Here is a 26,580-nt window from a genome sequence, read left to right as displayed (position 1 = left end):
TGCTAAAATCTCGCATACCCCCACCATGGGGAGCAGGACAGACACTACATAAACATGGCTTCTGGGATGCTTCTTGCGTCTTTTATTTAGAAAACCACTACTTATTTACAGAAGAGGTGGGGGAAGGTGAACTGGTCACAAGAACAGCCCCAAAGGGACAAGACTGTGGCAGAGGTCTGACTCCACCAAGAACATTCTCTCAAGGCTCCTGTGGATGCAAAATGCTGCCCACCATTGAGCCTTCTGCCACTGCAATGTCTCCCTAATGAAGTGCCCTGAAGGACTTGGGATGGAGAAAAACAGGGTACTGACCCTAGATAGTTGAAGTACCCATCTAAGGAATAATTTTTCTTTCTTTCTTATTTGCTTTTTAGGGCTGCACCTGCAGCGTATGGAAATTCCCAGGCTAGGAATCGGAGTTACAGCTATCGGCCTATGCCACAGCCAAAGCAATGCCAGATCCAAGACGCATCTGCAGGCTATACCACAGCTCACGGCAACACAGGATCCTTAACCCATTGAGTGAGGTCAGGGATCGGACCCACATCCTCATGGATACTAGTCGAGTTCCTTACTGCTGAGCCACAACAGGAACTGTAATAATTTCGATGAGCCCATCTTCCCAGGCAGAGAAAAGCACGACCACCATTAACTGGAGATGCCTGTTTTCTCGTGATTAGCAGTAATCTTTCCATGTTTTGACTACATGGTTTTTGGTTTTTTTTTCCCCAGCAAAAACATCTATATATCTAAGCTCCTCCCTTAGCCTCTATGGAACAGTTCCTCTGAGTTGAGGGGCTATCTCTCCAGCCACAGTCCTCAGCGAGTTCCTAGAATAAAACAACTCACAACTTCTTAGGTCAAGGCTTTATTTACTTTTCAGTTGACACCCCCAGGACCCCCAGTGGTCCTCCTATGCAACCCTGGCCTGTGAGGCACTGCCGTGTCCTCAGCCAGGAACCTGTCCTCTTGGCCTTTAGCAGAAACCCAAATGACTTCTGCTGAAGCAGTGGAGTGGCAGGAGGCCTCCTCCAGGCAGCCTCCTTCCAGCACCTTTGTGTTCCTGCCTTGGGGCCTGGGGCGCCCCAGCATCTTCCAGTCCATTAGGCTCTTCTGGCTTCACTTTTTGCTTCACACAAGTGGCCACCCTTCCCTTCCCAAGTTAGCTTCTCAGATGTGCAACGTACAGCAGCTGTCTGAGTCTCCCACCCTTCAGCCCTTGGCAGCAGCCCCCACCTCACGGGTGGCAACTCCATCCACAGGACCTGGCTGCTGGCTCCATTGTTAGCACCTTGAGGGAGCCAGAGAACACAGCCCTGGGTCTGCTCTAGGACACTAGCCCTGGGACAGGGGCTACTTGGGTACTGGGCTGGCTGTCATGAAGGAGTAGGTCCCACTCCTGATCCCCACCATCAGGGGTGATGTGACCTCCACTGCACGTGTAGAGCCACACCTGGCACCAAGAACACCTCAAGACGCCATGAGCTCTAAAATCCATACAAACATTTATTCCGTCCCTGCCTGGGGGGCTGGGGAAGGGGGTCTGGGAACTGGGGGGCTGCAGGCCTTTACAGACAGCCCCCGGATGAGGGCGGGGCTCTGGCGGGAAGACAAGTGTCCAGAGGCCAATGGGCCCTGGGGCATCCGGAAGGCGAGGTCCTGGGGGCTCACGGAGGGGCTGGCTTGTTTCCCAGAAATTTTGGGGTCCAGGTGGGCTAGGGGAGGCCAGTGCACACCTGTCCAGGCCCAGACCGAGCGGAAACCCCAAGGCCTGGCAGCTGCTGGGGTGACATCTGGCCCCTCCCAGCCCTATCCCCACCCCCCAGGAGGGAAGGCAGCACCAGGGTCTTGCTCCTCTGGGTGGGGGAAGACAACTGTGCAAGTCATCAGATTTAAATTAAGAATAATAAAAATAACAATACAAAATAAAAAGACAACCCCTGTCACAAACAAACCTTCGACAAGCCTGCCCAGCCGCCTTCCGCCCCCCTCCCCACCCCCACCACCCACGAGAAGGGGCAGGAGTAGTGGTCTCGCCTCCGCCCAAGGTACCAGCAGGGCCCGGCTGGGGTGCCGGGTGGGGTGGTCCCGGCCTCGCCCGTCAAGTCAGCAGCAGTCTCCAGAGGACAGAGGTCTGGGGCAGGGAGGCAGGGACGGGCGAGAGGGGTAAGGCAGGGGCTCGGGACTCCGGGTGGGGTCAGTCTCAGCGTTGGGCTCTCTGCCGCCGGCTCCTCCCATTCTCGGTTTTCCGTGTCTTGGCGATGTGGACAGGGTTAGCTCTCGAGATTTATTGCACTGTTTTGGAAGAGGCCTGGGGTAGAGGACGGGCCGGGGCTGCGGGAGAGGTGGGCGGGCAGGCGGCGGTCACCGCTTGGTCTTGGCGTCTTCTCGGATCTTCCAGATCACCAGGTGCATGCAGGCACTGGCATCCTCACTGGAGCTGTGCCCATCCACTGTGGGGCAGACAGAGGCGTCAGGGTGGGAGCCCATGGGACCCACCACACTGCCCCCACAGCCCAGGTGCTCACCATTGTCCTGGATGATCTGTCTGAGGTAGTCGGCCATGAGATTCCGCAGGGAGCGCTTGTACGGGAGGCCCAGGCGATGCGGGAATAACACGGACGTGTCCACCACGGTGCTGTGGATAACCTATGGGTGGGTGGGCAGCCAGTCAGGGATCCCAGGGTCCAGGGCCCCGGGAGGGCTGGGGTGGAAAGATGCCCAGTCCTAGACCCCAGGCCCCCTCCCTGGGCGCCCCGCCTGCCTTCTGAGGACCCCTGGGGAGCCAAGGATGTGGTGGGCCAGGGGGTACCTTCAAGGCCAGGAGATCACTCTCCAGGCTGTGGCCAATGAGGATGGTGTCCGAACTGAACATGCTGAGCAGCACGGCCTGGACATCCCGGAGTGAGATGCTTGTGTCTGCGAGGTCAGCCTCAGTCACCCCTGAAAACCTAGGGTGGAGGATAGAGGCCTTAGGGAGCTGGGGAGGGCATGGGGACCCCACCCTGGGCGCCAGGCTGCAGGCAGGTGGGCTGGGCCCTGGCAGAGGGCGCACCTGGTGTTATAGTCGACGATCTCGTTGTCCGGCCTGACGAAGGTGTCGTACACAACTTGTAGGTCTGTGTCCACCACCGTGACCCGCGTCAGCTCCAGGCCGTACGTGGTGTAGGACTGCAGGGGCCAGAGCACATGCCTCAGACAGAGCATCCTGGCAGTCCTCCCTGGCCCCACACAACAATGATCACGAACAAGCCCCCCTGGGTCCCTGAACCCCGAAGGCAGAGGCTCAGACCTTGCTTTCAGAGGGGTTTGTGTATGCTGAGCAGGGGGTGGACCCAGCGGCTGTTCCCCTCTATCCCAACACCCTCGCTGGCTCCAGGCTCTGGGCAGAGGGACCAGGACAGCCCCACTGGATAGCAAGGCCCCCACGCTTGACAGGGCTCCTGAGGACTTAGGAAGTCCAGGGTCAGCAGGGCCGACTCACCATTTCACAGTCAAGGGCATAGATTCCTGGGTGCGCATCTCCTGACAGTTCTTTCTCAAAAGTCTTCACAAACCCTTCAAGGCTTTCCTTCCGGCCATCCTGCACGTGTTGCTAAGGGTGAAGGTGAAGGAAGGTCAGGGCGGCAGGTTCGGGAGGGCAAGGCTGGGCTCACGGGACAGGGCCGGGCAGCTTTCATGGACTGTTCTCCTCTTCCCCAGGCCCCCAGACCACGCAGATAAATCAGGGATGGAAAAGGGAGCTGGGGGTCAGGGCTTCGGCCATGATCAGGGATGGGCTTCCCAGGATCGGGGTCGGGGGTGGGGAAGTGGCCCAGACACGTACCTTGGCAACCTGACAGCCGGTGGAGCCGATGGCAGCCGAGCAGCACATGTACTGAGTCTCCCAGCCACCAGCCACTGAAAAGGAGACATGGTCAGCAGAGGCTCACCTTGACGCCAGCCTCATGCCTCCCGGAGAGTTGGTCTGCCTGGTCAGGGCGCCAGGCCCGAGCAGTAGCAAGGAGCCAGTATGGCCTGTGCAAGCCCCACCCTGCGAGAGAGGGCATATACCTGGTGTGCCCCCGGGGGGGCCGCCTGCCCAGGTGGGTGTGCAGGCAGCCAGAGGGCAGCTCAAGGAGCCCCGTGTGCTCCCATGAGAGGGACTCTGGGCACATCGGGTCGACAACCAAATGAAACAAGCAGCCTCAGGACAGGACAAACCCTTCATTCCCGCCAGGGCAAAACCACCCCCGTGTCTCCATGGGAACAGGCGAGGACAGGCCAGCGGAGGAAGCCTTTCTTTTATCTGCCTGTGAGCCAGACAGGAAGGCCTTTGTATCACTTTTTCCATAAAGAACAACAAAGGGAAAGAAAGTTACAAGCGGTCAGAGCAGGCAGCCAGCCACAGCTCAGCCGGGGGCCTGGGATCTCACCTCGGTTCCGGCGGAGCCGTCCCCAGTGGTAGTAACACTCCTCGTCGCGCACACAGCGCCCAGAGGAGGACACAAGGTACTCAGTGCCACAGCGGCAGCAGACCCTGCAGGAGGCTGCGGGCAGGGACAGGGAAAGAGGGGACAACGTGTCAGGACAGCCCACTCCCTCCAGAAGGCTCTGCCTGGCCCCCAGGAGGGTGGGGTGTGGGAGGGACTCACAGTCCTTGGGCTTCTTCTCCTCTGCCGTGAAGATGACAGCGCCTCCCGGGCGCTCGGGGTGTGGGAAGGGGTAGCCGTTCTCCTTGAGCTGGTCCTCGGTGAGCAGGTACTCCTTGAGGCGGCTGTACAGGGCGGCCCCTGGAGACAGCAGGAGAGGGGTCAGCCCTAGACTGAGGCCAATGGGAGGCTGGATCCAGAGGCTGGGCGAGCCACCAGGGGCTGCGCTGGAGGAGCCAGGCTCACCCTTCAGATCTTCCACACGGGGGCTACTGGGTCTGCTGAGCGAAAAGCTGGTCTTGGCAGCCAACTTGCCCCCCAGCACCACTTCATGAGACACAACTCTGCGGCTGCTGGTTTCTGGAAGGGGGGATAGGAAGGTAAACTAGGTTCTGACACCTGGTCCCCCCCAAGGGCTCCCCACCCTCCTCCAGAAGGGGTCAGCTTGACCTTGTGTGACCCCCCCAACCCTGATTCTTTGGGGACTAGCAGGCTGCCTGGAAGGCCCTCTACTCCCCCGGATCTCCCCCTTGCAGGAAGGGAAGAACTTCATAGGAGATCTAATGGCCTTCTCGGGCTGTTTGGAGCCCGGGGGTGGGGGGAGGCAGAGCAGAAGAGCTGAGGAGAGAGACGGGCAGGCGCTAATGCATCCTTCAAGAGGGGTCAGGAGATGCCCTCCCGCACTCAGCACAGAGAGGCGGCCCAGACACTCACTGTGAAGAAGCCCCCCATTAGCGGTGGCCCCTCAGCTCACGGAGGGCGGTTAATAGCAATAGGAAGCTGTTCTGAGGGTGTGGGGCCAGTGCCATCCTCCGCAGAAGCCTGGCAGCTGGGGAGCTGGCACCCAGAGCTTTTGTCTGGCGAGCTCCTGGAGCTTAGAGCTGCAAAGAGGCTCCAGCAGCAAGGGAGACCCAGAGTGTGGGGAGGGGGACCTGTGCTGAAGGCTGGCCCGGGTCTTACGCATGTGACTTACTGTTGAGACCAGGCCCGGTGCGGGGGACCAGGCCCCGCAGCTTCTTGAGGGTGTTCACAGCAACATTCAGGTAGATGTTCTTGCTGGGACTGCGGTCGTAGGCCACCTTCTCCTCATTGAGCGCCTGTGGGCACACACGCAGCTCAGCCCTGCCTGACCCGGCCCCACCCCCATCCAGCAGCTGCACCCCCACACCGCAGGTCACGCACCTTCTCTATGGCTTCCTGGTTAGAAGAGCAAAATTTGAGGCACTCCTCAATAAATAGGTTGAGATACCGCTGACGAATGACAGTAGGGACTTTGCCACCAAACTCTTTTGGGATAATGGGCTTCTTTAAACTCTGGAGGAACAGAAATCAGCAGAAGTTGGGATACTCCTGCCTGCATGCACGAGGCACGAGGTACTTCTCAGAGCTCACGGGTGAACTACACACCAGACAGACCCTACCAGCTTAGAGGCACCAACAGAGGACCAGCCAGTGTTGACAAGAGAGGAAACTGAGGGCGGGGGGGTGTGTGGCAACTCTGTGACCCTGCTCAGTGTTTGTAAATGGAACCACTCTGAGAGAAATCTACTAAGAGAAAAGGACAGAGGGAGTGGGCAGACAGGAGAGGAAAGCCTGAGTGGATGGGCGTGATTACCTGTAAGGATGGGCTGTGTGCCACGCGCTTGGGGGTGACAGTGGTGGTGGTCTTGGATGCCATGCCGGACAGTGTGCGCGTCTTCAGGGGCTGGCTGCCCAGCTCAGGGCCATTGGGAGTCTGGCTGGTGCTGGCCGAGAGGGTCCTCTTGGCACCTGTGGGGGCTGGAGGGGGACAAGGGACATGAGGACAGGAGGAGAGCACGCCCATCACTGAGCTGCAGAGCACCAGGCGGCCGCGGCCGTTCAGCGTCAGCAGGACGTGCATCTCGGAGCACAGCGGGAAGGGCCGGGGTCTGGCCCGTGGGCTGTGGAATGACATTAGGTTCTATCTGCTTTCAGGCAAGTCCATCGAGGCAGGGAGGCAAAAATGGGACTTTGGAGGCCGGCTCAGGCAAGGTTGCCGCCAGGGTGGTCCAGCGAGTGGCACGGGGCAAGGGGAGCCTCTGCCACATGTTCCGGCCCCCGACTCTGAAGCATTGAAGTGTGAGGGAGGAAAGGCCCTGGCTCCCAGGCTGAGGACCAGAGGGTACAGGACACCCCAAGCCCACTCATTGTGACCACCGGCCGCCGCACAGCTGCCTCTGTATTCTGCCTCTCCCTTTGATGAGGTCACAAACCACACAGTCTCCTACCCCCAGGGTGGAGAGTGGTCACCAGCAGGGCTATTTCTAAGGGCTCCAGGCAGGGTGGCAGCAGGCAGTGCAGCCAGGGAAGGGGTGGGTGGTGTTTTCGCCCTGAGGAAGGGCAGGGGTGGCAGGGTCAGGGCCTGTCCCATTCCAGGGTCAGCCTGGCAGGCCACGGGGGAGGGAAGCTGCCACCTGGCCTCATCGCTAAGGATGTTTGCTTTTCAGTGATGGAAGGAGAGCTTTCAGGGTCTTTTACGGCACGAGGCACCAGACATCAGGTGAGTCCCCCAGGGTTGCTTGATTCAGTCAAGGGTGAGGGCCTCCAGGGACACCCCTCAGCATTATGCCAGATTCAAGGCACAGCTGGTGGGAGCCTCCTAGGAACCAGGCAGGTGGGGCAGAGCAAGGATCACAGGGAGAACCCCAGGTCAGGCGACAGAGGGGGGAAAGGGGCAGACACACCTCACCCAGCCTCCACCCCTAACAGATAGGCCCAGAGCCCCAGACATGACACTAGGCCTGACTTAGTCTCCTTCTGACAGCTGGGGAGACTTCTATCCCCATTTCACAGATAAGCACACTGAGACCCAGATGGGCCCTGCTCAAGGCTTCTACCACTGGCATAAAAAGGAGACTGGCCTTGAGCTCCTACTGGGTGAGAAACACTCCTAAGACCAGGGCCCTGGGGCTTACCTGCAGCCAGGAGGGGGTTGGGGACGTGGGCGATCCTCTTCTTCTCTCCAGGGGCCGAGATGTGGACTGAGGATGGCTGCTGGACAGCCTGGAGGAAGCTGACTGACTCCCTCTGTGCCTGCTGGGCCCGTCGGTAGCACACCTCCTGAGCAGTAGGAGGCCGGGCAGGAGGCACTGGGCCTCGCCTCATGGGCTCTGCCTGGGTGATAATTCCCAGTTCCAGAACGCATGTCAGAGGTACCCAGAGTGGGCTGTCCAGGGCAGCAGGATTAGGGTAGCACTGAGGGCTGAGTGGCAGGGGCTCCAGGGCTGGGATGGGGCAGGCCTCCCAAGCTTGCAGGTGTCCTGGAAGGAACTGCCTGGCTTCCTCCTGAGCTTTCAGATACTCTGGTGGGAACCAGCTGGGAGCTTCAGCTCTCAAATTCACCATGATGTTTTCACTATCCTAGAGTCCTTCCAAGCCCTGCTCTCCTGGTTGCTGAGTGTCCAGACCATGCCCTGGGCCCTTTATATAGGGACAGGGTTGGTGGAGCCCCCAGCCCCTAGATTAGATCTTGCTTGATCCAATCTTCTCTGGACTGTACCTCTGGAATCCCTCCACAGGGGTCCGGTAATTAGATCCAATCTAGTTCTTAGACTGGAGCCCTGTCTTTTGCCCTAGCCTTCTCTATGCTAGCTCAGGGCTCAGACCACCCCCACAGTGACTGACAACAATTTTTGTCTCTGGACCACAAGGGAGGAAAGCTAGGTTCAGAGAGGTTACACCACTTACACACACACAGCATGTGTCCCCTGGCAGCCCTGATATATAGGCACAGGGTGGGTGGAGCCCCCTGCCCCCAGATTAGATCTTGCTTGATCCAATCTTGCTTGATCCAATCTCATCTGGGGAAAGAGATGATTAGATCACCGGCAGCTCTGGGATGATTAGATTACCTGCAGTTCCCAGGCTAGAGCCCTGTCTTCTATGCCAGCCTTCCCTGCTCATGCCACCCCCACTCCCTCTGGTGACTGAAACTGTTCCTGTCTTCTTCAGACCACAGTGGAGGAAACCTGGGCTCAGAGATGTTGTTCCACTTGTCCAAGATCACACAGTACCTTGGAGCTGGGACTGGGACAGGGCAGTGTGACCCTGCTGGAGGGCTACTCTCCCCTTCCTGTCTCTGCTCTGTGCCCCGCTCCCCACCGGCACTAAGCACAACTCAATGACTAGAGGGGGGTCTCAGGCACATCTCTGTAGGACACAGGTTGCCAGAAGCAGCCATCGGCAAGGGCACACGAGGTCCTTGTTTCTGCAGAGGGAGATCTTGTCCCTGCTGCCAGCCTCCCCCCAGGACCCAGAAGTGGACACTTACCCCCTTGCTTTGCTTGGAGAGGTGCGAAATCCTCCTTTTCTGCCCCGGGAACAGAGTGGCCAGCCCTGAGTGCCCCTTATCCTCAGCCTTCTCGTCCTTGGGAGGCTGGAACATACACCCGTCCCTCAGTGAGGCACCCCCCACTGCTGCCCTGGCCTTGGGCAGGTGGGGGATGTGAGACTGGGACAGGGAGCGGTGGGAAGACAGTGACTTGCTTGGGGGAGTAGCTGCCGCCTCTCCCTCCTTGACCTCAGGAGGTGTACCAGGCCCTGCTCCACAGGTGAGGAAACAGACTCGGTGCCCCAGAGCCCACCTCTCAGGCCTGCGGAGGCAAGTTCTGCAGACATGGCCCAACCCACTCTCAGGGCCTGCCTCCTGCTCCCTCTGTTCCAACCAGCACAGGATCAGAATCTGGGAGTGGAATGGGAAAGCAAAGGGCTAGGACCAGGGTCCCACTGTGAGATCCCTCAGAAGCTGTAGGTTCTATGCTTGGACTGGCAAGGCCTACTTTGTTTAGAGCAAGCTCCCTCTGGTGGCTGAGGTGAGGACACTGGAGCAGGGCACCAGAAAGGCTGAGGGTGGTAGGGCTGGGGATGGGAGGGGAGGGCGACTGAGTAGGAAAAAGACAGGGAAAGACAGAGGGGAAAGTAGGGGCCAGGAGAGGAGAGAGGCTTCAGGGAGGTGGCAGAGGGCAGCAGAGCAGGCCAGGATGGAAGGTGGTGCCCAGTACCCCTTGGCCGGAAGGCTTTCACAAGCCTGTTGCAGGACCCTGCCAGCCAAGCTGTAGCCAGCGTCCTCTTCCTGGATGGGGCGCAGGAGGCAGCAGGAAGCCAGTGAGGGGTCCTGAATTCTGAACAAGCTAGGAGGCTGACACTGAGGCTGAGACCCTGAGCAAGTCATCGCGGAGACTCCAGTCCTAGGGAAGTTGGGAAGGAGCCCAGCCCACCCCAGCCTGGGCCCGGCCTGCCCTCACCTGCCGAGCCAGCCGGCCCTTGTCCTCTGTCTTGACAGCGGTGGACTCGTTGAAAATTCGCAGGCACTCTTCCATGGGGTCAGAGTCAAAGTCGACCTCCTTCTCCAGGGCAGCGTAGTCCACATCAGAGCCCGCCCCCGAGGAGGAGGAGGATGAGGGGGAGGACTGGCCAGCTGAGGGGGGCGGGGAGGCCTTGAGGCGTTTGGGCGGCCCCTGAGCTGCAGAGAGACTCAGGCTAGAGTCCGTGTCAGAGTCGGAGTCAGAGTCGGAGCTGAGGCTGGGAAGGGCAGGTGGCCGGAGTCCCGGTGCCTGGGACCCGGGGTCCTCGTCCTCACTCTCATCCCCAAAGAGGTCGGCATGGCTCAGAGCCCGCCTCTGCAGCTTGGGGGCGTCCCGGGGGGCGCCCTCATCCAGTGAGCGGGCCTTCCGCTCTATCAGCTTCCCTGATGGGGTCTTCCCACCCGTCCTGTCTGGCGGAGGGTGGGCGCCCACCCTTGTGGGGCTCTGCCGTGGTCCCGAGCCATTGGGCCGGCCTTTCCCTGAGCTGATCACCGCAGTGGCTGAAGATGGCTTTTTCTTGGTCCCATGGGGCCGTTCCGCCCTGTGCCGGGGGCTGCTGGCCTGCGGACCCCTCTTGTCTCCACAGGGCTTCTCGGCCGGCCTCCCACGTTCTGCATCCCTATTCTTGTCTGACTTCCGGACACTGTCCTTATGGCCAGTGGCTGGCAGCACCCTACTTTTCTTCTTCTTGGGCTTCCCTTCCTTGGGGCTGCTGTGCTCCTGTGAAGGCCTGGCTGGGGAGCTGGGCTTGGCAGGGGGTGACCGGCCTGGGCCCGTGGGCGGCTGCCCAAGATCCCCCACATCGTACTGCACGGCCATCTCCTTAGTCTCCCGGAGGCTGACCTCCTCAGGCTCTGGGCCCTCCCTGGAGCCTGGCCTCCCTGGGGCCTTGCTCTCAGGGCCTGCTCGGGCTCTTGGGGGGCTGGCAGTGGTGGGCCTATCCCCAGGAGCTGCAGCAGCGTCATCGTCTGAGTCTGAGAACCTGGCATCACAGCTGCCAAAGGGGTCACAGGGCTTCTTGGGTGCAGGTGTGTAGGGCTCACTGCTGCGGGAGCCCCTGGGCCGCTTGGGGGCCCTGTCATCCTTGGCGCTGGCCCTGCTTAGCAAGCGGGCAGAAAAGTTGGACAGTGGGTCGTATTCCAGGTCTGTAGACGGCTTAGAGTTGTCCACCACGTACTTGCCACTAGGGATGGGGCGGCCATACCGCCGGGGCTGGCTCACAGCCTTGGGAACATACTCCAAGGCACTGACACCCCCTCCACCATGACCCTGACCCCGGTCCAGAGAGGCCAGCGAGTACTTGCTGCCAGAGTCAGCAGGGGCAGCCAGCGGGGTGGGCTGGTAGCCGCCATCAGGGCTTAACAGGCCATGGCCGCTGGGGTTGTAATCGAAGGACAGTGGGAAGGTGTCCCCATCCAGGCCAGCAGCGGGGCAGGCAGCAGTGCCGCAGGGTGCTAGGGCAGGGGCCTCCACTGAGCTGTGCTCCCGGGCCGTCTCCAGGAGCTCCTGGTACCGCCTCTGTTCGAGCTCCACCTCAGAGCGCACAGCCTCAATGGCTTGGTTGACCAGCTCCAGCTCCAGGATGTCTGAGTGGGGCTCATCCCCTCGGCCCAGGGCCCCATTCTCCCTCTGTGAGGAGGGCTTGGGCAGCTCGGGGTTGTATGGGTCATAACCAAGCCCTGGAATGGGAGAGGGAGAAAACAGCAGTGAGTAGGCCTGCTACAGCAGCGGCCATGGGAGCCAGCAACCAGCCACGTCTTGGTTCTTCCCAGGGCCAGCAGGGAATAACAGAGAACTAGCTTTCCAGAAACTACCAGGGAATGAGAACCACTGAGGTACTAGTGGCAACTCAAGGTTAAGAGGGGGCCCATCCATGCAGGCACTGCCCCTGGGAGGCTGCCAGGTAGGGTGAGGGGCACAGAACCCTGGCCCCAGAGAAGGCCACAGGAGCTGGGTGCTTTACCAACTGGGATGGGGTGGTGAGGTCTGGGGAGCTGGGCTTCCTGCAGCTGGGGGAGGCCAGACACCCAGCCAGGGCGGAGAGCACAGGGTGCAGAGACACCGGACCAGAGAGCTTCCCAAGCAGAGGGTGTGGAGTGGAGAGGGAACAGAAGGCTGGGCTGGCCCCAACCCACCCAGAACAGTGGCTGGATGCACGCAGCCCTGCCTGGTAACAGTGCCTGTGGGCTCTGTCCCCACTTGCTTTCCTGCCTGCAGAAAAGCCCACTAGCAGAGCAAGATGGAGAAAACAGCCCCAAAGTGTCTACTGCTGAGGAGCACCAGGTATACAGAGGGGAACTGAGGCAGAACATCAGCAGTGCAATGCCAAGGGCGTAAAAGATGTTCAAACAACATGTAACGTTGGGGAAACAAAAAGTGGGGTGGATGGAAAAGTGGGCACACTTGTGTCCATCTGAATGGGGGCAGTGGGTGGGCAGCTCCTGTTATTTGCCCAGCTCTAGAGTGTATTTCCACCCATGCTGGCACGAAACTTACAGAAAACTCACTTATGAACAGAAGTGCAGAAATTCTCAGTAAAATGCGAACAAATAAAGCCCAGTGTTCCAAGAAAGGAATAATATACTGTATTCAAACATTCCAAAATCTAAAGATAGTTCATCAAGACATTCACAGGGGAGTTCCTGTCGTGGTGCAGTAGTTAACGAATCCGACTAGGAACCACGAGGTTGTGGGTCTGATCCCTGGCCTTGCTCAGTGGGGTGAGGATCCGGCGTTGCTGTGAGCTGTGGTGTAGGTTGCAGACAAAGCTCAGATCCTGCGTTGCTGTGACTGTGGTATAGGCCAGCAGCTACAGCTCCGATTCTACCCCTAGCCTGGGAACCTCTATATGCTGCGGGAGCGGCCCAAGAAATGGCAAAAAGACCAAAAAAAAAAAAAAAAAAAAAAAAAAAAAAAAAGACATTCACAGGACATAATTCTGTAAAACCTCTAAAGAAAAAAAATGAATCGATCTGATGACCTGTGGTTGTCAGATTGATGGCCAATTCTCCCAGGAGCCTCCATAAGGAATCAGTAGTGCCCATACTTGGACTGGAGTCCGGGGAGATCCATCTTGGACCTCTGACCTCCAGAAGTGCCAGAGAAAGCTCTGTGCTATTTAAAAGCACTCAGTGAGTGGTGTCTTGCTGCAGAAGCCCCAGGAAACTCCCACATCACTGAATGAGGAGGTACTTGGAAGATGGGTGATGTAGGGGCCATCAGCCAGGCCAAGGTTGCCTGGGGGCTCAAGGTAGGACAGGCTCCACTGCAGGCCTATGGTCTGTCTTTTAACTTGGAACTTATTTTTCAACTGATACTTAGGAGAAACGACGCATGTACACATGTATCTGTGCTTTAGACCACTAAGAACAAGCTGGGGATGAGCCGGGGCTGAGGGTTATACATGGGGAGATAAAACCAAGCAGTAGGAGTTCCTGCCGTGGCACAGTGGTTAACGAATCCGACTAGGTTGCGGGTTCCATCCCTGACCTTGCTCAGTGGGTTAAGGATCCGGCGTTGCCGTGAGCTGTGGTGTAGGTTGCAGACGCGGCTCAGATCCCGCGTTGCTGTGGCTCTGGCATAGGTTGGCAGCTATAGCTCCCATCGGACCCCTAGCCTGGGAACCTCCATATGCCGCAGGAGTGGCCCTAGAAAAGGCAAAAACACACAAGAAAAACAAGCAGCAAAGGCCAAAGGGGGCAGAGGGACAGGGCTGCCAGGGAGCGGTCCTCCATGCCCTCACCTTCCAGCTGCAGATGCCAGGGTGAAGGGCGTTGTGGAGGCCAGGTCAGGACATGTGGCTACTGGGCCCTCGGCCCTAAGCAAGGGTGAAGGAGCTGTCCAAAAGGAAGGCTTCTAAACCTCAACAGCAAGATCCAAGGCCCCTCTCCCAGCCCACCTCAACCCACAATGGGTCCAAAGGCACTAATGGCAGACCCACTCCTGGCCCACCACCTGCCCAGGTGAAGTGAGTAGCCAAGGTCTCCCCTCCCTGTCTAAGTCCTGGCTCAGTGAGGGGTTACTTGAATCCTGCAGGTCTCTGGGGGCCTCCAGCCCACCCACCTCACTCTCCAACCTCCCTCCTGAAGCTAAGAAGGCTCTCGTCCCACCTGGCTCCCCCAGGTGGTGGAAGTGCCCCCCAGGGGCGGTGGGCACAGCAGGGTGAGGATCTAATGGATGGGGTCCTTTCTCACCCTTCACCCGCTCTGTTGGCAAAGGGCAAAAGCCATGCACAAATAACCAGGAGTGCCCCTAACCTTCGCCATCAAGGGCAGAGTTGAGACCTCTGCACTTGGTTGTTTTTTGGGTTTTTTTGGTGTGTATGTTTTTATGGCCACACCCTCGGCACATGAAGGTCCCCAGGCTAGGGGTCTAGTTGGAGCTGTAACTGTCGGCTTCCACCACAGCAATGCCAGATCCGAGCCGCATCTGAGACTTACATCACAACTGACCGCAATGCCAGATCCTTAACCCACTGATCGAGGCCAGGGATGGAAACTGCGTCCTCATAGATTACTAGTCAGATTTGTTTCCGCTCAGCCAAGATGAACATTCCATGCATTTTGGATTTTTAAAGCATTCCCCTACCACCAAGTCTGTGCTTGGGAAGTAAGAAGAGGAAGGGGGTGCCCTAGGGCCCAGTCCCCAAGCAAGGAAGTGAGGCGCAGGCTGCAAGGCTGAGAAGGGCCCCCCCCACCCCCCAGCATCCTGGTGGAGAGTGGCCCTGCTTTCTGACGTGAAGCCTGTAACAGCATCAACTGACTTTAAGGGAAATTGGCCCCCTCCACTCCCATTAGCCTCCAGGCAGCCTGCCCGCCCAAGGTGCAAGTGTTCAGACTCTGGAGGGGGCATAGCTCCTGGCCAGGCCCAGCCCTAGCCCCCAGCCCCTTGATCTGAACATCAGGAACCCTGCTAATGTGGGATACTTTCAGACTTGGGGGAGGCTGCCTCCCCAACTCAGCTACACCAAAAAGCAAAACAGCCCTGGGAGGGACTGAAATGGTCTAGGTCAAGACCCTCCCCCAAGGCCTATTTCCCAGTGTCCTATAAGGCCACATCACCTGCCCAGGGGCTTGGCCACAGCCCCCTGGGGCTCAAGAGTGAGTGCACTGGCCCCTAGGCCCCTGCCACAGTTACCTGAGGCTGGCTTGGGGATAGGAGATAGACAATGGAGAGGGTATTTGTGATACCTAGCCCCTGCCCCAACCTGCCTCTGGGGTTTGGTCCCTCAAGGGACCAGTGGGAACTGGAGAAGCTCCCCAAGAAAATATTTTACAGGCAACTCTACAGGTGATCCTCGAGAGCTGGGGAAGGGCCATGGGGGGGCCTTAGAACATACCTTCCAATTATTGGGGAATTCATTCGAGTAGAAGCAAATGAGCCTCCTCTGGGGTTTGTACCAGGGAAGCATGCCTTTGGTAAACAAGATTAATTGGGCTGTTTTTCGGAAAGGGAGCCAATCTTGGATGGTGAGAAAGCTCTTTGAAGGCCTGGCTGATGGGGTTACACTTTCTGGGGCAGTGGGGACCCCTAGGCCCAGACCTGCCCAGCAGTCACTTGAGTGACGCCCCTTGGTGTCAGGTGGGGAAGCCTCTCAGAGGCCTCTCCCCAGACCCCTAGCCTTCTGGAGCCCCAGAGAAGGGAGAGGGCTGGTTCCCCCTCCTGGCTCTGGCCATGAGTAGCTCTCCCAGTGACCAGACCAGTGCTGATTGGCTCTCTGACCAGCTTCTGAGCAAGTGTCCAGCACAGGCGCCAGGCCTGTTTCCCCAGATCCACAGCAGGAAGAACAGACGCGGGGCCACAGTGTTCAGGGAACAGATGGCACGGAACCGACAGAGTCCACGGGGAGTTGAAGGGCAAAACAGAGTAGTGGTCCTTCCGAGTCCCAGGTGGCCACCTCCAATCCCTCCAAAGCGTCCCTTGGCCAGGAAGCAACCTCCACCCCAGGTCCCATCCATACCTCTGCTGCTCTGCTCCCACCACGACCCTCCATTCCAGAAAACACCTTGCCCTCTGAAACCACACAGACACCCATCCCATGAGCTCTAGCTACACGTGGAATTAATGACAAGTGGAAACAAGCAGACCAGCCAGCATGAAGACCCCAATGGGAGCTCATGACCCCACCACGAAGGCTCCAAGGCCATCCTCTCTAATCCTCACAGTTGAGAGGTCTGACCCAAACCCAAGATTCTCTCCACTCAGACCACAATGCCCAGCCACTCTGTCCTCTCTAGCCAGAAGGACCCTCATCACCCACCCCTCCTCTTCTGGGTCCAAAGTGATAAGCACCCAGCTACACAGGGGTCCTGCCTCCTGCTCTGTGCCCTGACAGACTTCAGCAGGGATACCTCCAACCCAGAAGGCAGTCACAACCCAAGGGGGCGGGCAGGGTGCTGGGAGGTGACTAACAATGGTCCCTGAGCAGGACACAAGGACCAGTCACAGGGCAGAGCAACTAGACTCCTCTTGGCCCCAGTAAGCTGCCCAGGTAACAGAGGCCCCAAAGGTGGAAAAAGGAAGTCATTTCCACAGGGGCAGAAAAGATGCAGCTAATGACAGGAATGCAGGGTGGGAGGCTGATGGGGGATCACAAGATTTGAGCACCCTCCATCTACACACACACACTTTGGGCTTTCTTGGGACGTGGGACCTGGCAGACAGTACCCCCCAAGGTCACCCCCCAATGGAGGCTGGAGTAACCCCCAGGTCCTCAGAGGGGCCAAGTCTGCCCCTGGGCACCATCAGCCAGCCCCCTGGGTGGGGGGACTTCCTCAAACTCCACTCTTGAACATCAGGTCAGTAGCCTTAAGCCCAGGGGTGAAGGCACTTAGCCATTCACATATTCCAGATTGGAAGAGCGACCCAGACACCAGTGGGAGAGAACCACAGTGACTACCATGAGGGGGTGCTTGGGTGCACACAGGGGCCGTCCCAGACATGCCCACTGCCGCGGCATGGCTGTGTCCAGAGAAGCAGGGTCTGGAGTCCTCCTCCCCACTTGAGGGCCTGGGAGGGTCTCCTTCTGCCCTGACAAGGCCCCCAGCTCCTTCAGCTTGAAGCCCCCACCTCGGGGAAGCAGCACAAGGTGCCACACAGCCAGATCTGGACCAGCCACTCAGGGGCAACACTGGTCACAACTGCAGGCCACCTGCCACTCTCCCCGGAGGACCAGGGGGTCTGCTCCTTTCCACTTCTCTGTCCTCACTGATGGTCCAAGATGGGTCCAAATGACATTCATGGTAAAGAAAATTTTAAGAATCCCCTGACCAGATCCCCAAAACAGGTTTCCAATGGGTGTTTCTTCCAAAGCACAGGCTTCCTGAGGGCCCCTGGTCTGGAGGCCCAGCAGCGCAGCTGTGTCAAGTAAAGCGAGGCAGGGACATAAGCCCAGCCAGGGAGACAGCACCTTCATGGGTGTTCTAAGGACTCAGGGCCAAGGTGAGTTGACTCCATCCTCTAAGAAAGTTCCCCCATATTTGTTACACTGGGGCAAATTTTTAAAGGCACAAGAGGCCCCAGATTTCTATGAGGAAGTAAGGACCAGAGACAAAAAGGGAGTAACTATTCCCAGTCAGAGGCGCTATGTGTAGTATTATAGCTACCTGTTAAAGAATCATCTGGATTACAGACTAGTGGCACTGTTGTTTCACAAGATAATGTTTGAAACTATTCCAATGTTCAGTGGCGGAACTTGCAATCCTCAGTTTGTGGTCTGCCAGCTAAAGGTGAAGATATATTCCTCCAATTCAGGACCCACCCGACGGGAAGACAAGTTCATGTACTTTGAGCTCCCTCAGCCATTGCCTGTGTGTGGTGACATCAAAGTAGAGTTCTTCCACAAACAGAACAAGATGCTAAAAAAGGACAAAATGTTTCACTTTTGGGTAAATACATTCTTCATACCAGGACCAGAGGAAACCTCAAAGTAGAAAATGGAAGTCTGTGTGATCAAGAAAGTGATAGTATTTGCAGTATAGAAAGTGCAGATAAAGATAAGGAATATCTAGTGCTCACTTTAACAAAAAATGATCTCGACAAAGCAAATCAAGACAAGGCCAACCAATACTTTTCTCCAAATTTTAAGGTGAAGCTGTACGTCACAAAAACAGTTAGAGGAGCCATCAAATCCAGAGGCTAGCAGTTCAACTTCGGTAACACCAGATGTTAGTGACAATGAACCTGATCATTACAGATATTCTGACACCACTGTCTCTGATCCAGAAAATGAACCTTTTGATGAAGATCAGCATACACAAATTACAAAAGTCTGATTTTTTTTAATAAAGAGGGATAAAACACCATAAAAAACAAACTTGAATAAACTGAAAATGGACCTTTTTTTAAAATGGCAATAGGACATTGTGTCAGATTACCAGTTATAGGAACAATTCTCTTTTCCTGACTAATCTTGTTTTACCCTATACATCCACAGGGTTTTGACACTTGTTGTCCAGTTGAAAAAAGGTTGTGTAGCTGTGCCATGTATATACCTTTTTGTGTCAAAACGACATTTAAAATTCAATTAGGATAAATAAAGATAGCACTTTCCCATTAAAAAAAAAAGTCTCCCCATAGGGTCACAGGTGGGCAGCATTGGCTTTTATCAGTCTACCTTGAAGGCAAGTACTGGGGAAGGTGACAGAGGGCTGGCCATCAAGGTGGGTCAGCCCTATCCCCTCCTGCAGGCCACTTTGGTGAGCTTTCAGGTCTCTGAGGACAAGCAACTGTGATGTGTGACCATTAACTAGGCAGGGATGGATCTAGCCTCAAGAACACACAAGGACAAGCAATGCCAGGATGTGCTGAGTGAATCTGGCTTCGGTGCCCCTTAGACACAAGCTTCCCATCCCCTGCCACCCAGCAACTCAACATGCTGACCCCTGGCTCCTTTCTGCACCCCAGCCTCAACTATGCTGCCAGCACAAAAATCTGCAAAGGTTACACCAGCCAGAATGGCCATCATCCAAAAGTCTACAAACAATAAGTGCTGGAGAGGGTGTGGAGAAAAAGGAACCCTAGTACACTGTTGGTGGGATTGTAAATTGGTGCAACCACTGTGGAAAGCAGTAGAGATTCCTCAGAAAACTAAACATAGAACTACCATTTGATCCAGCAATCCCACTCCTGGGCATCTATCCAGAGAAAACCACGACTCGCAAAGACACATGTACTCCAATGTTCATTGCAGCACTATTTACAATAGCCAAGACATGGAAACAACCTAAATGTCCATCGACAGAGGAGTGGATCCAGAAGATGTGGTACATATACACAATGGAATATTACTCAGCCATTAAAAAGAACGAAATACCAGCATTTTTTGCAACATGGATGGACCTAGAAACTATCATGCGAAGTGAAGTCAGCCATACAATGAGACACCAACATCAAATGCTTTCACTGACATGTGGAATCTGAAAAAAGGACAGACTGAACTTCTTTGCAGAACAGATGCCGACTCATAGATATTGAAAAACTTATGGTCTCTGGAGGAGACAGTTTGGGGGGTGCAGGGATGTGCCTGGGCTGTGGGATGGAAATCCTGTGAAATCAGATTGTTATGATCATTATACAACTACAGATGTGATAAATTCATTTGAGTAATAAAAGAAAACGGAAAAAAAAGGAAAAAATCTGCAAAGGTTTGTGGAATGAATAAAATATCAACCACGAGCCACAGACCCCACAATGCCTTAAGCATGTACACTCTTGCAGACACAAGCTTGGTGCTGACCAAAAGGGACAGTCCCTTCAGGACAGATGGCACCCAGCAGCCACACAGGAAAGTTAACTGGCTAGAGAACAAGTTACAAGTTGGCATGGTCCCCTGCCAGGCCTGCTGCAGGAGGAGCAATGCTGGGAGTCAGCCCCTCCTTCACCTCCTAGGCCCCTTAAAAGCAGAGCCTGAGAGCCCCCCCCAGGCCTTTTTTTTGCTCCCTCTCCCTGCCCAGAATATTGGATTGCTGCCCACCACCCTCCCCTCTTCAAGCCACCGGGCAAATTTCTATTCACCCTTCAGAGCCCAGCCCAGTAACTGCTTGCTCAGGGACAGCTGCCCAACTCCCTACAACCTCAGGAGCCAAGTGCTCTCTCCGGATACGGGCCCACGCCTGTGCTGCTCAACACCCCCTCCCCTTGCAGAGTCCCCACAGCCTGGTTCACAGATAAGCACTGATCTCAGAAGACCCCAAAGAGCCGGGGAGGGCCAAGGGCCAGGGCCTGATTTTACAGGTAGCACCAAGGCCCCGGGACACCTGCGTGTGTGTGCATGGCCACACTAAGGCCACGCCTTGCGAGATGGCCAAGTCCCAACCCCCAGAGCACCCAGGCCCACTAGTCACCCATCCTGCTCTCCTCCAACAACTAAGGCAACAGACAGGAGAGCTCTTCCCTCAGAAATGCTCTGGGCTCCCAATCCTGCCTGCAACTCATGTAGCCCGCCTGGGAAGGGCGCTCCCCATGGCCCTTTCGAGAAAGCTGGCACCCGGAGGAAGCCACAGACTGGCCACTGCAGGACCTGCCACCATGAAGGAGGCCAAATGGTCAGGAGACACCTTTGAGGAGATCCAGCTGGCACCTGCCCTGACCAGCGACCAGCCTCCAGCTCCTGCAACCCTCCTTCCACCCTTCTTCTTAGTGTTCCAGTTTTTCTTGTGACTCAGGCAGACCAACAGGAGTCTGGCTTCAGCACACGGACAGACTGAATGAACCAAACTCCTAGGCACCCACCGCTTGGCTTAAAAACCACACTCTTGTCACTAGAAGTTATTTTGTCAAGAGGATTCTGAGGCAGAGTGGGGGTGGAAGATGACGGCAAGGCAGGAACAAAGAATCTGCAGCACAGCTGAGCGAGACGGGGAGGTGCGCCGCCTGCCAGGGGTCTACGTTGTTACTCCATTTTGCAGAAGAGGTAACTGAGGCCAGGCCTCCCAGGCCAGGCTCTTGGCACCATGAAAGTAAAGCCTAAATGCCTTCATCTGGGGCCCCACTCTGCCTGTAGGGGTTGGAAGTCAGCCATGGTGCTTGCACTTCTTCTCTGAACAATGCTCTGGGGGTGACGCACACCTGAGCACCACGCACGGTCCCGAGCTCTCCCAGCTGGCTTGCTGTCCCTGCCAACCCCAACCCGAGCACCTGGGCTGCTCTGCCTCTCCTCCAGACTTGGAGGAGCCAGAGGAAGGTGGAGATTTTTAGGGCTTTTCTCTTCCTTACCGGCCTCAGCGAGCCTCTTCCCCAAATACAAAATAGGCCAGGGGCTGGGGTACTGATCAGCCGCAACACCAATGACACCCAGGGGTGGGGGGCGGGGTGTGTGTGTGTGTGTGTGTGTGTGTGTGTGTGTGTAGGGGAAGGGGACCAATCTGAGCACTGCAAGACACTCAGCAGCATCCCTGGCCCCCACCCTCTCATCACCAGGAGCACTCCCCAGCTGTGACAACCACACAGGTCCCTACATCGCCCTGTAGCCCCTGGGGATCAGGATCACATGCAGTGGGAGACATGGCTTTACTGACACTAAGCAAAGACTCCTAGGAAATACCCAAACAGCTGAGGTGCAGATGCATCCTTACTCAAATGGCCTAAGCCTGGATCTGGGAAAAAAGGCAGGTTTTTAAAGCTCGCCAGGTGCTTATTGAGGAGCTCTGAGGTGTGGGGACCACAGGTCTTTGGACGGCCTCTACCCTCACTGGGGTTTGCAAAACCTCAGCAATAGAATCCAACTTAATCAACAGGGCAGGCTCACCACTACAGGAGAAAGACACAAAGTGTTTTGTTTCCAAGGCTGGGAGGAAGCAGAGCAAGCTGGCAGAGGCGGGACTTGGGGCAACATACACATAAACATTTTTCTTTTGACTTTTTGGTATTCTCTGATGTTTCTAATGACTACTGCTGGGAGTCCAGCAAAAAGTGCTCTGAATGGAGACAAGGAGCCCAGGCTGCTGCCAGCTAGAACACAGCCCTCGAAGACAAGGGTTGCTCCTAGGCAGGGTTGAACTGCTAATAAAACCTGTTTGTGCTCCTCCTGGTGTTGAGAGACCTCTACAGAGAACTACTCTGAAAACCCACAGCACCTCTCCTCCACTCCCTCTTTACAGAAAAGTCAAGAACAAAAGAACAATAGAACCACCCACTGGATGGCAGTGAAGCTCCTCCTCTGGGAGGCTGAGGCTCTGCCCCCTGAGCCTGGCGGCACACAGCTCCCTGGGAGGGTGGGGAGGTGAGACTTGGCTCTCACCAGGGGTGATCCTGCCCCCAGGGGACACTGGACCACTCCTGGAGACATCTGTGCTTGTCACAACTGGCAGGCTCCTGACAAGGAGGGGGTGGGGGCCAGAGATGCTGCTCCACCTCCCACGGGGCTCAGGACAGCCCTGGGAGTGACCAATGCCCAGAGTTCCTGCTCCTCCTCTGGCTGGCTTCAGAGTTCCCACCTCAGGTGAAAGGCCCTGGCTGTCCTGACCAAAGACCACACTGACAGCCAGCTGGTAAAAACCCTCTGGTCCTCAAGTACCCTGGCCAGGCCTCCAGACAAGAGACAGTATTGCTCTGGGCTGGGGCTCTCAGCACCAGTCTCTCCCTGGAAGAAGGGGGAAGTGTTCACTGCAGTTCATGCTGGAAAAGAAAACATCAGATCGAGGAACGCACTTGTTCAGTCCCTGAAGGCGCCGTCATCAGGGCTGTGGGAAGTCTACCCAAGGGGAGGACAGCTAAGGGGCTGCGGTGACTGCCGCTGCAGCCCTCCTGCTTCAAGTCAGCTCACAGATAATACAACACAAAACCCCACCTCTGCAGGAAGCGCTGGTTTCTCTGGCCCCAGCCTCCCTACCCGGCTGGCTCTCCTCACGTGGAGCTCCTCTGTAGAAGCATGGCTTGCAGACTGCAAGGGGCCGCTGGGGGCCTCATCTGAGACTGGGGGGGCGGGGGGACGAAAAATGATGCTGTCACTACTACCCAGCTAGGGTCACCCTGGCCTCCCCCACAAGCAGGTCTTCCTCCAGGCCCATCCTCAATACTGCCTCTCCCAGGTCTCAGTATTACCTCTTGGCCTCAGGGGAAGATGGAGCACAATGCGTGATGGGACCCAGGTCCCACGGATGTTGACAAGAGAAACTGGCAAGAAGTAGTGAGGGTCAAGGGCCTGACAGCCAAAACTCCACCCCATGTCCCCCACTTACCAGCCATGTGTACACAGGCATGTGGCTGTCCCTCTCTGGGACCCAGTTTCCTCATCTGGGAAATGGGGATGACCATCCCGCCCACTGGTCAAGGTCAAGGATGAAGAACACGAGGGTATGCGGCAATAACTGGGGCACTCCCCCTAGTCCAAGAGCAGGAGGTAGGGGTCCTGGAGCACAGGAGGATGGATCTGAGGGCCAGAAAGAACGGTATGCCTGCCTAGCCCTTGCATGGGCCTCAGACCCTGCTGGAAGGTTCAGGAGGCCATCAACCCAAGGCCACTGGTGCTGGGTCACACAGGGCTGCACACCCCACCTGCAGGCAGGCAGCCAACACCCAGGACCTCAGCATCCCTGCCCAGCCCACACTTGCCAGAGCACCTCTGCTTGGGCTGTCTATCTGGTCACAAGTGGACCCAGCCAGAGCCTGGACTGCTGCAGAGTCTCCAAACCCAACAGGAAACAGGGTTATCAAAATCTGGAGCAGGGGGCAGCTGTAAGGGAGGGGGAGGTCTAGGTGCACACTATCCCCTGGCCCACTCAGAGGGCTACCCCGTGAGCATGACCAGAAGATGAAACAGAGTGTCAGAGAGGCCCCATGGCAAGAAAGAGGCTGAGCTGGGCTCCAACCCTGCCTCTCTAGGGCAAGGCAGAATTCCACCAGAAGGTAACAGAGGCCACCCCCCACCAGAGACGGGAAAAGGACTGCTTATTCTCACCTGCGAAACAAAATGCAGATGCACGGGGATCGGGGGTAGGCAGTGGCCTTTTCTCCTGTGGGAAGGGAAGCAGACAGGGCAACATCACCAAATGGGCTCTCAAAACCTGGCCTCTGGGAAAGTCACTGGCCATTCAAGAAATGAATAGCACAGGATGAACGCCCAAGAAGAGAGACCAGAGCTCCAGAGTTCAGAAGGCTGGAAGGCCATGTGGAGTCTGCAGACAAGTTGCTGCTGGGGGCATGGTCCCTCCCTATCTGTCCCAATGGTAAGGAGCATCACTCGCCAGGCCAGGCCAAGTCGGTCAATAGATGGATTGAAAACTGCACTGTCTTGAGTTGAAAAAGGACACCGGGAGGCCGTTGACACTCAGCTGGGGGTAAGGCACCGCTGGAAACTAAGGCACCTGTGGGCCAGGCCAGCTTCCCTCCTCAGGGGTAAGTTCCTGAGAGCAGGGCCCACAATGCACACAGCCCCAGGCCTGGCACAAATGTGGAGCCAGGCAACCAATGCTTGCATCTGGCTGGCTGTGAACAGTGGGTGGCAGGTGCAAAAAGTCAGGACAAACTTACAATGGAAATTTGAGAAAATGCTACCCCCTCCTTTTTTTTTTCTGGCAAAATGGGAGAACAAGCCCATTATTTAATCTTAGCAAGGGCGCTCCTCTTTGAAAGTTAAAAGGCTCTGAGATGGGGATTCTTTCATGGGGAAAGAGAGAGGATGCCGAATGAAGAATATGAGCCTGAAAGAAAAGGGGAGCCCAGTCCTGAAGGACAGGAGCCCCAGTGAGAGCCCGAGTTCCCCTCCGGAGTAAGGACATCCCTGCAAGCCTTTCCTCGCGGTGCCCCTCTTTTTGCCCCCATTCTTAACAGCTCAAGTCCCACACTCCCCACAAGCAGCGTGACCCCGGGCAGCTCTCACCGAACTCTGCCGCGACATTGATAATCACCACGGTACTGTAATGCTCAATCTAGAAACGTTCACTTGGAAGCCTGACCCCCACCCCAACACACACACAAGCAAGTGGATATGTTGGCACACGGCTCAACACACAGCCCAGGTTCCTAAGCAAGATCCTCTAGACTGCTACTGTAAACAAGAGAGGCCACAATCAGCGGCGCGGCGGCCGAAGAAGCGCAGAAGTAAACAAGGGCTGCCACGAGCACTCGGGGCCGGGGAGGCGGCGGGAACGGTTCCCCCGGCATGAGCTCGGGCCTGCCAACCAGTGTCGGCCGCGCTCCTTTCCCGAGCCCGGCGCGCTCCACCCTTGCGACGCCTCTAGGAGAACGGGTCCCTTCGTTGTTTACGTTTTGCACTCGTTGAAGCAGAGGTTTGCAGAGGTCGCTCAACGTGGGCCCCGGGTAGGTGGCCCGGACTTGGGGACACGTCGCCCGCGAGCGAGAGAGAAGAAGGTTGGGCGGGGAACTGGGGGCCAAGGAAGCCCGGGCGCCGGAGTGCTGAGCCCGGGGCGGGCATTACCTGCTGCGGGGGACGCCGCTCCGCCTCCCCCGGGTGCGCCCGGGCTCCGGGCCCCGCGGTGCCGGAAGTGGCAGTAGGGCCGCCGGCAGGGCCCCCCGGGCGCCCCAGCCCAATACGGGCAGTCGATGGCCCGGAAAAAGCCGGTGGAACGTAGCATGGTCCGTCCCGCGGCGGGGCCGCGGCCCGGAGCCGCCCGGGCCCACGGGCCCCTCACTGGCGCCGCGGTCGCCGCCGCCCGCGCCTCACGGACCCCGCTGCCGCCGCCATCTTGCTCCGAGGTCCCCGGAGGCCCCCGGGACGCCGCCGCAAGGGACCTCGGGAGCAGCTGCCCGAAGTGCGCCTGATCAGAAACACCTGCTCCCGCGGCCCCAAGGAGGGTCATGGACCCATGGCCCAGGACAGGCAGTCGCGGGGGTAGGGGTGGTGGGGGCGAGACGCCCTGCCTACTGTCTCCGGGAGCCTCGCCGGCGCCGCCGCCTGGCCCTCGGTGGCGGCAACAGCGCCATCTTGAGCCCCAGACCCCTGCGGCGCCTGGAGCTGTCCACGGCACGCCTGATCAAAAAAAAAAAAAAAAGGCCCCCCTCATAGTCCAGCTGTGGCTTAGGTGCATTTAATTAGTTTTATTAGCACGTCTCCCTGAGGCGCCCTCTGCTGGTCAACACGAGTCCTGCGGGCGTGTCTCACCTGCACCTGGAGATCTGCACCGGAGTTACCCAGCTCAGGCTCTGAAACTCAACTCCGCCCGGGTTGACTTCGAATTAGTGCTCACGTTTTGCACTCGTTGAAGCAGAGGCTTGCGGAGGTCCCTCGACTTGGGCTCCGGGTGGACTCCCACTGGACTCTTGTCTGAAATCTCATCCCCAGGTCCACCAGCGGAACCCTATTCCGATTTACTCATTTGTCCACCAAATATTGACCCTAAACCGTATTTTATCTGTTCATCAGATAATAGATATTCAGGTGGTTTCCGCCTGTTTGTTGTGAATTGAGCCTCTGTGAACATGTGTGTATATGTATCTGAGTACCAGTTTTGTTTCAGTACTAGTTTTTCAAATGATGTAAATTTGTTTGTTGCCCTTTATTTAAATTGGGGGAGATGCTTCATAAAACTACAATTCCCAGCCTGCCCGCCAGCTGGCAATTGCCAAGGATCCCCGTGTGAGCACAGGGTGGGGGTGCAGTCTGTGCAGGTCATCTCCTCCCTCTCCCAGCCCATCTATCCTTACCTCAGCCACCTGGCCCCGGTGGC

General features: G+C 57.1%; 1 protein-coding gene and 1 pseudogene across 6 annotated transcripts; one reads left to right on the top strand and one right to left on the bottom strand.

Annotated features, from left to right (window-relative positions):
- Window positions 1–1,488: 1,488 nt before the first annotated feature.
- REXO1 (RNA exonuclease 1 homolog) lies at window positions 1,489–25,624 on the bottom strand. 6 transcript variants are annotated; one of them, XM_085013422.1, is made up of 18 exons: window positions 25,332–25,469; window positions 23,853–23,907; window positions 23,134–23,303; window positions 9,896–11,634; window positions 8,923–9,027; window positions 7,568–7,766; window positions 6,247–6,410; window positions 5,814–5,945; window positions 5,605–5,728; window positions 4,878–4,991; window positions 4,635–4,772; window positions 4,416–4,529; window positions 3,827–3,900; window positions 3,485–3,595; window positions 3,056–3,171; window positions 2,813–2,951; window positions 2,529–2,649; window positions 1,489–2,453 (listed from the first exon to the last, which is right to left on the bottom strand). In XM_085013422.1, exons 3-18 carry the CDS (start codon window positions 23,207–23,209, stop codon window positions 2,365–2,367), a joined length of 3,555 nt encoding a protein of 1,184 aa, XP_084869548.1. In that variant the 5' UTR covers window positions 23,210–23,303; window positions 23,853–23,907; window positions 25,332–25,469; the 3' UTR covers window positions 1,489–2,364. The 6 variants fall into 6 exon arrangements, 4 of the variants coding, with proteins under 4 accessions (XP_084869548.1, XP_084869549.1, XP_084869550.1 ...); XM_085013423.1 differs by lacking the exons at window positions 23,853–23,907; window positions 25,332–25,469 and adding an exon at window positions 25,593–25,624 and having other exon boundaries at window positions 23,134–23,349; XM_085013424.1 differs by lacking the exon at window positions 23,134–23,303 and having other exon boundaries at window positions 25,332–25,615.
- Window positions 17,368–18,306, top strand: LOC102158101 (phosphatidylinositol 3,4,5-trisphosphate 3-phosphatase and dual-specificity protein phosphatase PTEN pseudogene; annotated as a pseudogene).
- Window positions 25,625–26,580: the final 956 nt, after the last annotated feature.

The sequence above is a fragment of the Sus scrofa genome, chromosome 2 (assembly GCF_054392235.1).
Source record: "Sus scrofa isolate SSC_HxYL_T2T_F1_AM1 chromosome 2, Sscrofa_HxYL_maternal_Yorkshire_Landrace_v2.0, whole genome shotgun sequence".
Taxonomy (NCBI): Eukaryota; Metazoa; Chordata; class Mammalia; order Artiodactyla; family Suidae; genus Sus; species Sus scrofa.
The sequence above is the reverse complement of the archived record's forward strand: the minus strand, read 5'-3'. Positions and strand labels throughout refer to the sequence as shown.

Coding starts and splice junctions, on each gene's coding strand:
- REXO1 (XM_003123002.5), bottom strand. CDS start 25,488: ATGCTACGTTCCACCGGCTTTTTCCGGGCCATCGACTGCCCGTATTGG. Junction 3,901..4,415: donor ACGGCTCCGCCGGAACCGAG/GTGAGATCCCAG, acceptor TCTCCTTTTCAG/TGGCTGGTGGCTGGGAGACT. Junction 2,454..2,528: donor ACAGATCATCCAGGACAATG/GTGAGCACCTGG, acceptor TCTGCCCCACAG/TGGATGGGCACAGCTCCAGT.